Source organism: Ursus arctos, unplaced genomic scaffold, assembly GCF_023065955.2.
Source record: "Ursus arctos isolate Adak ecotype North America unplaced genomic scaffold, UrsArc2.0 scaffold_3, whole genome shotgun sequence".
Classification (NCBI taxonomy): domain Eukaryota; kingdom Metazoa; phylum Chordata; class Mammalia; order Carnivora; family Ursidae; genus Ursus; species Ursus arctos.
Window position 1 is genome coordinate 9386649 of NW_026622985.1, and position 13133 is coordinate 9399781.

At 61.7% G+C, this 13133-nt stretch overlaps 1 protein-coding gene across 2 annotated transcripts in view; it reads left to right on the forward strand.

Annotated features, from left to right (window-relative positions):
• NUDCD3 (NudC domain containing 3) overlaps window positions 1-12678 on the forward strand; it is a 61505-nt gene extending 48827 nt beyond the window's left edge. The window contains exons 4-6 of one of the 2 annotated variants that reach the window (XM_057304274.1): window positions 1625-1768; window positions 8950-9138; window positions 12563-12678. In XM_057304274.1, coding sequence (XP_057160257.1) covers window positions 1625-1768; window positions 8950-9138; window positions 12563-12589 — 360 coding nt within the window. In that variant the 3' untranslated portion in view covers window positions 12590-12678. Of the gene's footprint in view, window positions 1-1624; window positions 1769-8949; window positions 9139-11107 lie in introns of both variants that reach the window. The other variant, XM_026502541.4, reaches the window with a different exon arrangement.
• The last annotated feature ends 455 nt before the right edge of the window (window positions 12679-13133 follow it).

The window sequence follows — 13133 nt, forward strand, 5'->3', positions numbered from 1 at the left end:
CACTCCTCTCCTTTGTCTCCTGATTCCTCCTCCTCCTCCCTCCCTTACACTGTCTGGGGTTTTTCTCTTTATTTGTTCCTGTCGTTTCTCTGGGTCACAGAGGCTGGGACACGATCACCCTTCCCAGGGTGACATCTTGAACTGGAAACATCTCCTATCTGGGTCCCCTTCGGTGCTTTGGCTCATCCCCTGTTGTGCTGGCCTCGCAGTGTGAGAAGCTTGCCCAAATTTGGAAATTATCATGTTATATAAAGTTGGCTGGGAGGATTTTATTAAAGTGAGCTTGCTCCTGGGGCGCCTCTACTGCACATCCAAGTTCATGGTCAGGGACACCGTCTGGAAGCATGCCAAGGCCGCTGCTGAGTTGGCCACTGGATGCCGAGTAGACCCGGGTTGTGCCCGTGTCTTTGTGGAGCTGGCCGAGTGAACAGGACACCCCCAGAGGTTGGGTGCAGGGGCGGCTGTGCGCACAGGACGCTGCAGCCCCTGCGTGTGGGCACAGTGTGGGCCGTGGGTCACTCTGCTCTGTAGCAGCGCTTTTGTCCCCATCCCCCTGCTCCTGGCGCAGTTCCGGAATTCTTCCCCTCTTGCCTGAGAGCCGCCTGATGGTGGGAAATCTGGAACAGCACCCCTTCCTCTGCCCATCTTTAGCTTGAAGGGATTTACAATACAATTAGGTTATAGGAGCTGAGCTCGAATATTCTCCGACTTTGAGAGTTTCTGTTCAATGCTTTATGAGTGTTTAATGAGCACTTACCAAGCCACGTGGGAGGGTCGTCTCCAAACAAAAGCAGATGGAGCCCCACCCTTCGGCCTGAGTTCTCCCCTCCTGTGTCTGTTCATTTAATGCACGCATTATGCAGATGTGGTCATAAAAAGATTTTGCAGTATAGACACACATTTTAGAGTTGAAGAATTGAAATGGAATAGAGACAGGACTTCTGTGTGCTTTCCTCTTCCAGTTACTGATCTGATGAACCTCCAGGGGTTCAGAAGCTTTGGACGCTGCAGGCCAGGGTCCCAGCAGGTCCCACTGTGGTTGTGGAGACAGGTGCAGGAGAGTGGGGAGAGGGGAGAGACTGTCCAGGACAAGAGTCCCCAGGGAGAGGATGGTGAGCTGAGAGGCTGGGTTTCTCAGGAACAGAGGAGCCGGCCTTACTGTTCCCGGTGAAGGCACAACGGCTCATGGATGGAGGCAGAGCGTGGGGGGTGTGGGGGCTCGGCCCTTTTGGGCATCCTCTGGAACTGTGCTGCTGACGAGGCCCAACAGCAGGATGGGGCTGGGAGGTACACCCCCACCTGCGCCGGCCATGCTTGCCTTCTGCCATGGGCATTGGTCTCCCCTAGTGGAAAAGGGATTTCCGTGGAAAATGAGCAGTTTTCCCTGCGTCATCATTACGCACATTGAAACAGAACTTCCAGTACGTTTACTTGAAGGAGACGGCGGTGCGCGGGCTGCCTCCAGTGTCACTGGGTCGGTAGGATTCTCTTCGTCCAGAATGTCTGCAGACCCCCAGGCTGGCCTTGCATCTTGCTCTCCTGTGGTCTGCGGCCAGGTCCTGCTTGGGAGCGTGCTGGGCGCCCCCTTCCCAGCAGAGAGTGACTCCCTTCTGCTCTGTTCCAGGTCTCGGTGGCCCTGAGCAGCAGCTCCATCCGGGTGGCTGTGCTGGAGGAGGATGGCGAGCATGTCCTCATGGAAGGGAAGTTCACCCACAAGGTCAACACTGAGAGCTCTCTCTGGAGCCTGGAGCCTGGCAAGTGCGTCCTGGTGAGTGTGGGAGTCGGAGCTCCGGGAGGGGGTGGGGGTGACACCCGCCGTGAGGCTTATCCTCTAGCCGCGGGGGCGTGGATTCCTGCTGTCTTGGGCACAGCTCAGGGGGCACCTTTGCTGGCCTTGGCTCCTTGGGGTCCCACCAGTTGGTTCTCTGAAGCGGAGCGAATACCAACATGAAACTCATGGTCCTCTGTCTTTATGCCCACATGGTGACCGCATGTGGTGACCACAGAGGAGCTCCTGCGGGGTCATCCGCAGAGCGCGGCTGTGCTTGCAGGGATGTTCCTCTCAGTCCCAGAGGCTTCCACTCGCCAGCGTCCTGGCTACATCTGAGGCAGAACCAAATGAGTGGAAAATTGAAAGGCAGGTTGAGTTTCACGGATGTCCTGCTGGAGGATGCAGAGTTAACAGATTCAAACAGACCGGCTTATTTGACAGAGGGGATCTCAGCTGGTTGGGCTCCATGGGGCTGCAGAAGCCGAGCAAAGTGCTGCAGTGCTACCGTTCCTGGCGTCTTCAGTGGCTCCATCCCCCTCCTCTGGGCCTCGTGCCTGGGCAGGGGGCAGTGCCCAGGGAGGCCTCCTCTGGCAGAGGGTGCCCGACCAGGGTCTGGTGAGAGGGTGCAGGTCAGCAGGAACAGACCAGGTCTCTGGACAAAACCTCAGGATTTTACGCAGACCCATTCTTCACATGTGCCCGGAAGGAAGGAAGGAAGGAAAAATGTTTCTTTCAGTTTCATGTTCGCGGGATGGGGACCATTGGGCCAGCCGGTCTGTGCTGACCGGAGGGCTGTGGCGCAAGACGGGTCTGTCGTGCGGGGGTGCTGGGGAGCACTCATGGGGCCCCCTGTGTGATGAAGACACCAGGTCGCGGGGCACAGGCCAAGTCCACCCCGCTCTTGTTCTGAACCTTGCTTTGCATCTCCCTGCCCTTCCGAGGTTCCTGGTTCTCTCCGTGGGAGTGTGACAGTTGTCATCCTGGGGCTCAGCGCCTCTTCCCATCATGCCCTGCCTCCCTGTCTCCCAGTACACCTGAACCATTCCCCATGCTCCGGCCCATTGGCCGGTCGTATCACAGGCTCCTCCAATTTGCAAAATGCCTTCATGGTCATGGCCTTATTTGTGCTGCACAGGGTTGTGGGAGGTAGAGTCAGGGTCTCCTCTCCACCCCCAGCCTCCCAGCAGCTGGCAGCTCATCCTGTGCTGGTGGGGCTATGAGATCTGAGATCCGGGGTGCTGCTGCCTGTGGACAGTGGGGGTGGTAGTGGCTCCCAAGCAGCGCCCCAGAGGGAGTCCCAAGGGCACGTCGTCGCTTTGCTCCCATGAGGAGCACATCTGGAAAGCCATCAGCACGCAGTGTGCCTTGATGCCACCTCCAGGATGTGTGAACCCGCGTCCCTGCCTGGACGGGCCGGCCGAGAGCTCACTGGTGCTCTGAGGGCTCCCAGCCGCTGCCTGGCGTCCGTCAGGGTTATCACCCATACTTTCCATTACTGTCGTGGAAACGTGGCTCTGGTGATCTGGTAGCTCGTCTTGGAGGGGCTTTGGTTGGTAGAGGTGACTTTGACTTCCTCGTGGCCATGTTGCCTTTTTGTGTGTTTGTGTGCGAGACCTGAACACAGCTGTGGCTCGTGGCAGACCGTTAGGTCCTTGTCATCCCGGCTGCCATGTCTGAGCTCGCTTGGGCCGATTTAACTCTCCAGAAGCTAATTTTACAGACGGGGATGCGGAGGCTGCATGGGGACGTGACTCGCTCGAGGTGGAGCCTGACCCCTGCCCCAGAGCCCGCCTGTTCCCTCCCTCTCTGCTTTCCAGCTGCGGGGTGCTCTGGAGGGGGTGGGGAGGAGTGTGTGCGCAGCCAGGGGGGGCCTTCCTCCCATCTGCCCGCGCTGTGTCCTGCTGCCTTTGACTTTTCTAGTTTGCTTTCGCCAGGCACCTGCCGCTCGGGGAGTTCAGCCACGCAGAGCCGCTCGCAGGCGGAGGTGCGGTTGGTGCTGCCCGTGAACATGGCTTCTGGGAGTTTTCCCCGCTGAGCCCCTGCCAGCAGGGTCTTTGTGGGAGCCCTCGGGTGCATGGCTGCTGGACGGGTTCCTGCCTGCAGTTCTCGGGGAGTCTTGCCCGTCAGCAGCTGGTGCTGCGTGTGGAAGGGCCTCTCCACTTGCACATCCTCCCCCGAGTGTGCCCGTCGGCACAGCCCTGGCACAGCTGGCCTGCCCTCTCCTTGCCTCCCCTCCCGAACACGGGCCGTATTCTGGGCTTCGTGGTTCATTTGCTGGGTACGTTTGGGGTCGTATATTGGAGATGATATCGTAGCTGAGCAAGCGTGTTGCTCTGACACACGAAGACCCTTGTTGCATTTGCCACGGGGAGCAAGCACCAGTCCCTCGTGCCTTGGAGGCGGGCGGTGGAGCTGCCGCACCGGCCGCACCTGCCGTGTGCCTCAGCTCCACTCAGCACTGCCTGGCTTCGGTAGTCCCATCGGCCACACGGCAACTCCATTCCAGACCCTTAGGATGAGGCTGAGAGCCTTGGTTGGTCCGTCCCCAGACGTCTGTAGGTTGCTGACGGTTCAGGGCCAGGTCCTGTGCTGGGCAACTGAGGAAATCGGTCAAAGGCCCCTGTCCCAAGGGCTGCAGGGGTTTGGAAAGGGTTCCAGTGTCCTCGCCAGAGCCTGGCACCTGCGAATAGGACCTTACGAGAGAACAAGAGGGAGGTTGGAGACAGAGGAGGACACACAGACAGGAGGAGTGACGGGAAGACAGGCAGACGCTGGGGAGACGCAGCCACGGCCTGTCCCGAGAGACCTCTGGAGGGAGCCCAGCCCTGCTACACCTCGACGTTGACTTCCGGCCTCCAGACGGAGAGAGTCAAGGCCCCTGGCTGCCCCTGGGTACCAACACGGGTCCCGAGTGTCAAGACTGCTGTGAGGGCCTCCTGGACCACCAGGGGTGACCCCAGAGCTGCCTGGTGCCTCACCAGAGTCCTTGGTCCGTGCCTCTGACCTCCCAGCGGGCGTCGCCACCAGCTTCCCAGCCACCCTGGTCGCCTGAGTGGATGCGCATGAGACACGCCTTGCAGGCTTTCAGAGCAGGCAGGGGTGGCAGCTAAAACCGGATGACAGCTCTTGCCTCCCTCCCTCCCACACTTGAGAATGTTAAACGAGGCTTCTTGCCTCTCAGTTGGGCTCCTTCCTCGGCTAAGAGACGTGAAGTCAGCGCCTCCCCCGTGCCGTGCTGTCCCAGAAGTGCAGCCGCGCCCTGTCCTTGTTTCCCCACCCCCCCCCCAAGCGGTGCAGACGCCCCCTGTGCCGGGGTGGGGGCTCGGAGCTGCGGGTGGCGGAGGCTGCACCCCAGGCGGGGCCGGTCAGCGGGGGACAGGCTGTTCCCGGGCTGGTCCCTGCCTGGCCGTCGCACTCGCCGAGCATGTGTCTGCCGCGCACCAAGAGTGTGCGTGTGGGCTGTGCCCCCGCATCCTCAGATGACTTACTTAGATCATTTCCTCAAGTTCGGTTCTCGGCGGAGCTGCAGGCTCCCGGTCGTCCTTGGCCGTCTGCCAGGGGACGCTCTCCTGCACCGTGTGTCTGTGGGGTCACCAGGTCCCCGTGTGGCCGCCAGCCTGGGCTTGCCGCTCCTGACTTACCTTGGCTGGCCCGCCCGCACTCCTTCCTCTGTTCCTCTCGGTGTCCTGGTGAGGATGCGCGTTTCTCACGAAGTGCTCTCCTGCTGTCTCCTCGCTGGCGACCACAGAGTCACAGAGAGCGCATCTTCTGCCCCAGGTATGGGCTCAGTAACCTCAGCGTTTTGGCGAGCGCCAGAATCCTGGAAACCAGTCCACGGAATGGATTGCAGGCCCTCGGCGCTCCTGTCTCCCAGGACCCTGGGCAGTTCTCGGGACGGTCAGCACTGTGGCGCCGTCCCCAGGCAGTTCCTGAGTCCCGGCAGGGAGGAGCTCCAGCTCCGGGGGGTGGCAGGAAGGTGCTGGGCACGACTAGCAAACTGCTTCCAGGGGACGCAGGGTCATTCCTCCAGACGACGCTCCACACGGCCGGTGCTTCCAGCGCCTGTCCCCCCCAACACCGCACCCCGGCCCTGTTCTTTCTGGCTCATGCAGTGCTCTAATCTGTGAGCTTAAAAAGCTCGTTGACAGCACGAAACACCAGGAGATTGCCCATCGTGGAGCGGCGCCTGGCAGGCTCAAAGGTTGGTGGTTGGGTGCGGACCCACGTCCTCCTTACGGAGGTGCCTGTGGGGAGCAGGTTCCCGTCGTCTGCCCTCATGGCAGGGCGCCTCCCTGGAAGCACCGTCCATGGCTCCCACGGGTGTCTCCCTGGCCCCCGCTGTCTGGAGGGCTGCTGCCGGGAGCTGCCGTCCTCGCCAGGCACGCACGTGGCTGCCCTGCTTGGACGCGGTTCTGCCACGAAGGGAGGAGGGGGAGGCCGAGGCTGCTGAGTCATCGCACAGGTTGTGGGGGTGCGGAGCTCATTCACACGGGGTTTGAAGTTTCTGTGAGGACATTTCGGGAAACTGATTCGAGGCCTGGGACCAGGTCGACATGAGGATCTTGGAGGGAGGCCGGGTAAGGAGGGGCGCGGATTAGTGAGGATACTCTCAACACCTGCGTTATTAGGGATGGGAGTGAGTGGGAGCCGCCGAGATGCCGGGCACCCGGGAGTGGGTGCTGACGGGGGGGTAAACGGCTCCACCGTGGAGGAGGAGGGCCCTGCCGCCATCGTGGGGAAGATGGGCTCAGGGAGGAAGGCCCAGTGGATGTGACACGCTGGGCGGGGTGTGGCATCACCTGTGCGGTAGGCCGTTGGGGGCGCCTTGCTGGCGTTAATCAGGAGGAAGCACGAGACAAACCTCAAATGCAGAACGGTCTTTAAATGCAACGCTGTGGAATCTTCCAGATGAGCAGGGACAGCAGTGCTAAGGTGCATTTGGAACCCCAGCCTGGATCCTGTGCAGGAGGGAAAGTTCTCCTAAAGAAAAGAACGTCCCTGTCCCCGGGGAGGAGGCAGTATCAGGTGGTTCAGGGAAAGATGGTGTAACTTACCACGTGTTATGCGTGTCCTTAACGCACATGCAGTGACGGAGCAGGGGTAGCATGTTGCTGGGGGAGCCTAAGACAAAGACACATAGGTATGTTTGAAGTTATTTCAAATGAAATGTTCAGAAAAACAAGATGGTAAGTGAGCACATAGGAGGACGGCCGACGTCTTTGGTCACGGAACTAGAGGCACAGCAGCGTGCCACTTCCCTCCTGCGACCGTGGCTGCTGGGCAGTGTGGCTGCACGTGTGTCGGGACTCCGGACGTACCCTCAGATGGCCGAATTTTATTAAGTGCAAAACTACGTCTCTGCAAACCTGGTTTTTAAGGAAGTAACAAAGTGTGAAAGTGAAAAATCAGAACCAGATGTGAAACCATCCCACTCCCTGAGACCCGGGTCCCTGAGCGCCGTTCGGGGGACATCTCCCCCACCCCTCTTGTTTGGGCCACTGCAGCGTGGACGTACCATGGGGACAACATGCAGCGTGCAAGAAGCGGGGGCACAGAAGGATACCTAGTATGCTTAGTGGGGGATGGTGAAGCAGAACGACACAGTGGGGAGGGGCTACTCGTGGGCACGGGGCTCCTTTTGGGGTGAGGACAGTGTTCAGAACCAGGTGGTGGTTGCCCAACACCGAGTGCGCCGAACGCACTGAATTGTTCACTTTAGAACGATCGACTGTGTGTTACGTGAGTTTAACTTCAAAACGCAGTGTTTTTAAAGGTGATGTTTGGCTGATTTTGATCTTTGTTGGGTTGGCAAAGGGCCCGTGCAGGCAGCAAGGCCCAGTAGCTCCTTGTTTGCAGGGTCAGCCCGTCCTGCCCAGAGACCTGTGTGTGGTTGGCATTTCACACGGGAGGGCCCCTGGCGGTGTGGGGCTGTCCCTGTCCGTGCCCTTGTGGGGAGAGGGGGCTGATGGCCCCAGAGTGGCTCTGCCTTTAGCCCTGCACAATTGTGTAAGGCGCTGACTCCTGTGTGTGTGCTGAGCTCCCGTCAGGGGTGATGACGGGGGGTTACAGGTGCAAAGAGCCGGAAGGGTTCCTGTCCCCCAGAGGCAGAGCGGCCTGTAAGTGCCTCGGAGCACTCTCCAGGAGTAACGGGCCCGGGAATGCCCTCCCCCTTGGAAGGCTTTCGTTGCAGTAGAACATAGATTTACACCTAGGCGAAGGTGGGCCGCGTTCTCAACGTTGGGGTCTCGGAGGGCCGGGTCAGGTCCCTGCACACAAACTGGGGAGCAAAATCCGTGAGAAGCCGCTGAGCGGAGTGCCTGGAAACCGAATCCAACCCAAACATCAACCATGGTGTTGGGAGGGAGAAATCCATCCTCTCCGAGCCCGCGGTCTCAGCCCTCCTGTCTTCACGCCCCGCACCTACGGGGATAGTTGGCCGGGGGGAGGCTTATTTTTGTCCTGCAGATGTTGATGCCATGCTGTCACCCGGTCACCTCTCACCGTGCAGCCTGCCCTGTATCCATGCCAACACCCCGAGTCCTTCTCTGGGACCAGGATGGAGCCCGGCTGTGGTGGCCAGGGCCAGACCCCCGGTGGGGGCGGGCTCAGGCATGTGGTGTCCTCACAGATGTCACTTGTGGGAGCCATTTCCGGGTTGGTGGTGTCACAGTTGCCCTCTGGCCAGGAACCCTCTCCTCGGGTGGCTGGTCTGACTGAGAGTTGCTCCAGCTGCAGGCCTGTCCTGTCCGCCCTGCCTCCTGGCCTTCAGGGCGGGACTGGGGGTTTCGTGCCTTTGGACACTTAAGTGGACAGTGTGAGGGACAGTGGGCCGCCCACCTGTCCTTTCTTGGCCCCTGAGGAGCTCTGCCACTGGCCACAAGGAGTTGGGCCACGGGGGCCCCGCCCGTGTGCTGTCCTGACCCCCGGGGGCCATGCTGGAGGCAAAGGGAGGTCCTCAGGTGTGTAGTGGGTGAGGTGGCCGGGTCGGGCAGAAGCATGGGGACAGAGGCTCCCTATCCCCGGCGGTGCAGGGAGGATGGGGTGGGGGCCGGGCTGGGGTCCCGGCCGCTGAGCAGGTGTGGGGTGCTCATGCACGCGGGTCCTCGGCCCCTGAGAGAACCGGGGGGGGGAAACGAGAGCTGCCCCCACACGGAGCGCTATCTGCCTGCATGTCCCAGGTGAGCCTGAACAAGGTGGGCGAGTACTGGTGGAGCGCCGTCCTGGAGGGCGAGGAGCACATCGACATCGACAAGATCAACAAGGAGCGCTCCATGGCCACGGTGGACGAGGAGGAGCACGCCGTGCTGGACAGGCTCACCTTTGACTACCACCAGAAGCTGCAGGGCAAGCCGCAGAGCCACGAGCTGGTGAGAGGGTGTGCTGGGCGGGGGCAGTGGGGGACGCTATGCGGTCCTCCTGGGTGACCCTGGCCTTGTCCCCTGTCACCATCTGGGACGTCGCCCGTGATCCCAGCCCTCTGGGGGGGAGGGTGTATGGGGGGTTTGTGCCCAGACAGCCCTCTCCTTCCGAGTCACTTCGGAACGTCAGAGGCCGGAGAAGTCGGGTGGCCAGCGTGGAGGGGGCAGGAGGGGTCCACGTGGGCAGAGGGTGTCCGCACCGCGCAGCACGTGCTGGGGCCAGGAATGTGGATTCGCCAGGTGTGTTCATTCTTCCTTGTGCTCAGTGTTCCCAAGAGTGGCTGTTGAGGGGAGAGAGGGTCACTTTCTCACGTTCATTTTGGTTCCCCAGTGTGATGGACACCGGCCAGGTCGAGCCTCGCAGGGGAGGGGCTTTGTTGTTTGTTCCATTTGTGTCGACACAGGAGCCCCCCGGTGCCATTCGGGATTCCGGGGTGTCCTCACTGGTCACCCCAGTGTCCCTCCCGCTGCCCTTTCCTCACACGCCCCATGCAGACAGCCTTGCTCCTGCGAGGGTCGCTCAGGGAGCGCTGACCGTACAGCTGTTGGGCAGGGCTGGCTGGGTCATGGGCTCCACCAGCGCCCCTGAGAGGAGCGTCGGGTGCTGGCGCCAGCTCGTGGTCGAGGTGGCCTGGTGGCTCGGGCAGCAGGGCCGGAACCTGAATCCCGACTTGGTTCCTGCGTCTGTCCTCCTGCCCCAAGTCTCCGAAGTGTCCCTCGGTTGGGCTCCCTGACCACCTGGGCCTATAGGGCTGGAGGGGCCGAGGTGGCCTGTGTCTTCGGCTGTCGCAGCTGAGTTTGCGGACGGAGGCCTCACCTTTGTGGGTATTGGGTAGCTGCCTCGGTCCATTACGGGACAGCTGCCCGTGGGCACCAGAAGAAAGGGTGTGAGCTTGGGCCCCACGGAAGGGCTCGAGCGCCGCTGCCTGGAAGTGGCCAGGCATCCAGGCCCACATGGGGAGCAGAAGACCCGCACCGACAGGCCCAGGGACAGACAGCTGATGGGGACGTATCCAGAGAAGAGCTTTAAAGATGCTGCAGTCTAATGGACAGGCCTCTGTGCCTTGAGTCGGAAAGGGACTCTGGAAGGACTTGCCATGTGTTGGGGGGCAGCGTGCGGCCCTGGGGGACATGAGTGCTGGGCCAAGCGGTGCTTTCTGGGCACTTTGAATAGACACGCAGGAGCCGGGGGGGCTGGGTGCCCCTCGCCCGGGTGCACCAGCACTGCTGTCCAGGACTCCTTCGGGCTCGGCAGGGATTTGGGGAGGCATGCATGCAAATGTGGACTGTCCTCGCACACGGCTGTGAGGGAAGCACCGTGTGGGGAGTGGGTTCGGACCACAGGAGCGTGAAGGCAGGAGGACTGTGCCGGGAGCTGGTGCTGGGGGAGCCCGATCTGGGGAAGCTCAGAGGTGTTAGGGTCACAGGGCTGTGGCCGCTTGAACTGGAGGGAAGCAGGTCCCTGGGAGAAGTAGGAAATGTGGGGCCAGGGGGTCAGCAGGACTGGCTGGTGGCTCCCTAGGGGCAGGGCCCGTGTGGGGAGGAGGAGTTGGACGGCCCTGGACACCCCGGTGCACACCCCTTGCTTGCGGTCAGGGCTCACATGGGGCTCCTGTCCAGAGAGTGGCTGGCGGGGAGGGCTCTTGGAAAAGGGGCGGCAGGAGTCGGAGAGGAAGGGTGGATGGGGGGCCTGTGTTGGCTGGCGTTGGTTTTCAGGCCCTCAGCGCGGCCTTGCGCACCAGGTCGGCCGTGATGCGTTACCCCTGGCGCGTCTTGCCGCGCTCGCAGCTGCACGCTGGGCTTCACGGTGGGGGAGCGGGGCCCCGGGGGAGAGGGGCAGCAGGTCCTCGTGTGGAGGAGGAGAGCGAGTCCTGCTCTGGGCCGTGCGTTAACCTCTGTGTCTGTTTTCTGTTTGTAGAAAGTCCATGAGATGCTGAAGAAGGGGTGGGATGCTGAAGGCTCCCCCTTCCGAGGCCAGCGATTCGACCCGGCCATGTTCAACATCTCCCCGGGGGCTGTGCAGTTTTAATGCGCCGAGGAAAGGAAGTGCCCGCCGGCCGGGAGGCGGGGTGGCGGCCGTGCCTCCGGCTCCCTCCTGCCAGGGACTCGCTGGCGGGTTTGCCCTTGCCATCCTTTCTCTCAAGGGCGAACCCGCGGCGCCCGGCCCTGCATCTCCAGACTGTTGGGAGCTGCGCGGGGTGAGCGGGACGCCGGCCACCCGCTCCCCTCTTGCTGCCGTGCGCACGCTCTGCTTGCTTTCCTCGTGCTGGGGGCGGGGAGTGGGTGCTGGGCCAGCTGCTGACGTGCGGGGGGGTGGGGGGGATCCCTAGCCTTGACCTCTCCCTGCGCACATGTGCGTGTGGTCTCGCTTGGCATTTGTATGCGTCCACTGCCTGCTCATCCCCGTCAAGGAGCAGCAGAAAGTGGGGTCCGGGTCACCGCTTCTGGATGCGGGGACACAGTCCCGAGTGGCCACAGGCGCAGCAGGAACTGTCCTCGAAGTTTTCTCGTGGGACCCGGTTCTTGTCAAAGAGCCGACCAGGTGCCCTCAAGAGACCAGAGCGCGGCAGCCCCTCCCCCTGTCTCTGCTCTGCCCGCCAGGGACTGAGCCGCACCCAGGACTTGCGCTGCCTGTCGGGCTGTCTGCTGGCAGGTCTCCTGGGACCTCCCCTCGTGGCTCTGCCCTTGGGGCTGAGAAGGATTCCTTTCTGGGTGATGGTCGCTCCAGAATCTGCCCCCTTCACCTGAGTAGGTGGGAGCTGGCTCGTCAGTCATGTGGGGGCAGATTGTGGCTCGCGGAGGCCAGAATTGGGGGGGCTTCCTGAATATTTCCTACCCAGTCCCTGGGAAGCATCAGGAGGCTCTGGTGCCGTCAAGGGAGATGCAGACACCAGGTGGCTGGTATGGGGGTATCGCCAAGGGGGCGCAGAGCTCTGTCCCCTGTAGCTGGCACTGAGGCTGGTCATGGAGCTGCTGAGACCCGTCTTTGGGGCCCCCAGGATGTACACGCCTGTCCTACGTCGCCAGCGTCTAGTGTGAGAACTGTTCTTAATGGTCTTGGGCCCGTGGGCCACGCCGTGAGGGTCTTCTGGTGTGACAAGGTGGGGCGTGCTCCTGCACCCCAGCTACTTGAGAGACTGGGGAGCTGTGGACTCTGGTCCATTGTCGTCCTCTGCCCGACATTATTTTCAGTGTTGCGTTTCTGCTCGCCCCGCCTGCTGTGACAGTGGCTCACCAGCGTCTGGGAGTGGCGGGCCGGGCCGAGGCGCTGGTCCACATGGCTGATGGCGGGCTGTCCTCACGGGCGTCCTCTGCCCCTCGCTGCCGGCCTGGGCCCTGGAGCCGGTGCAGCCTGCGTGTTTTCTCTCTCTAGACGCGGCCGCCGCAGATTGGCCACTGAGCTCTGTCAGCCAAGGTCCGCGGAGAGCAGGGTGCCCGCCTGCGAAGTCCCTCTCCAGTGTCGGTTTGCAATAAATCTGTATTTAAGCACTTTGGCATCTGTGTGTGTCATTTGCTGCGGAGACGTGTGTGTGTGTGTGTGCGTGCGCGCGCGCACGCACGCGTGCACGCGAATGTTTCCAGAACTCAGGCCACGAGGTCCCTGGCTCACGTACAAAGCAAACCCCAGAGTGGGAGATTCTCATGTGTTTTGAACTACGCCTGTCTCTAACCTGTGGTTTTCAGAAGATCAGAGCTTTTGATCAAGAGGAAAAGATTGTGGCTGCAGAGCTGACGTGGGTTTCCAGCAGGTCCTGAAAACCCAAGGTGAGCACAGGATCCCGAAGCTTCTGCCAGAGGACCCCCTTGCACCCTGTGCAGCGGCGCTGGCCCCGCCGTGCTGGGCTCCTGCCTCTGCCTGCACCCTCCCAGGCACAGTGGGTCTGCCGCACCCCCGTCCCCGGGGACCGTGCTCAGTAGGGAGGGCCTGGTGGTGCTTTTTGAAT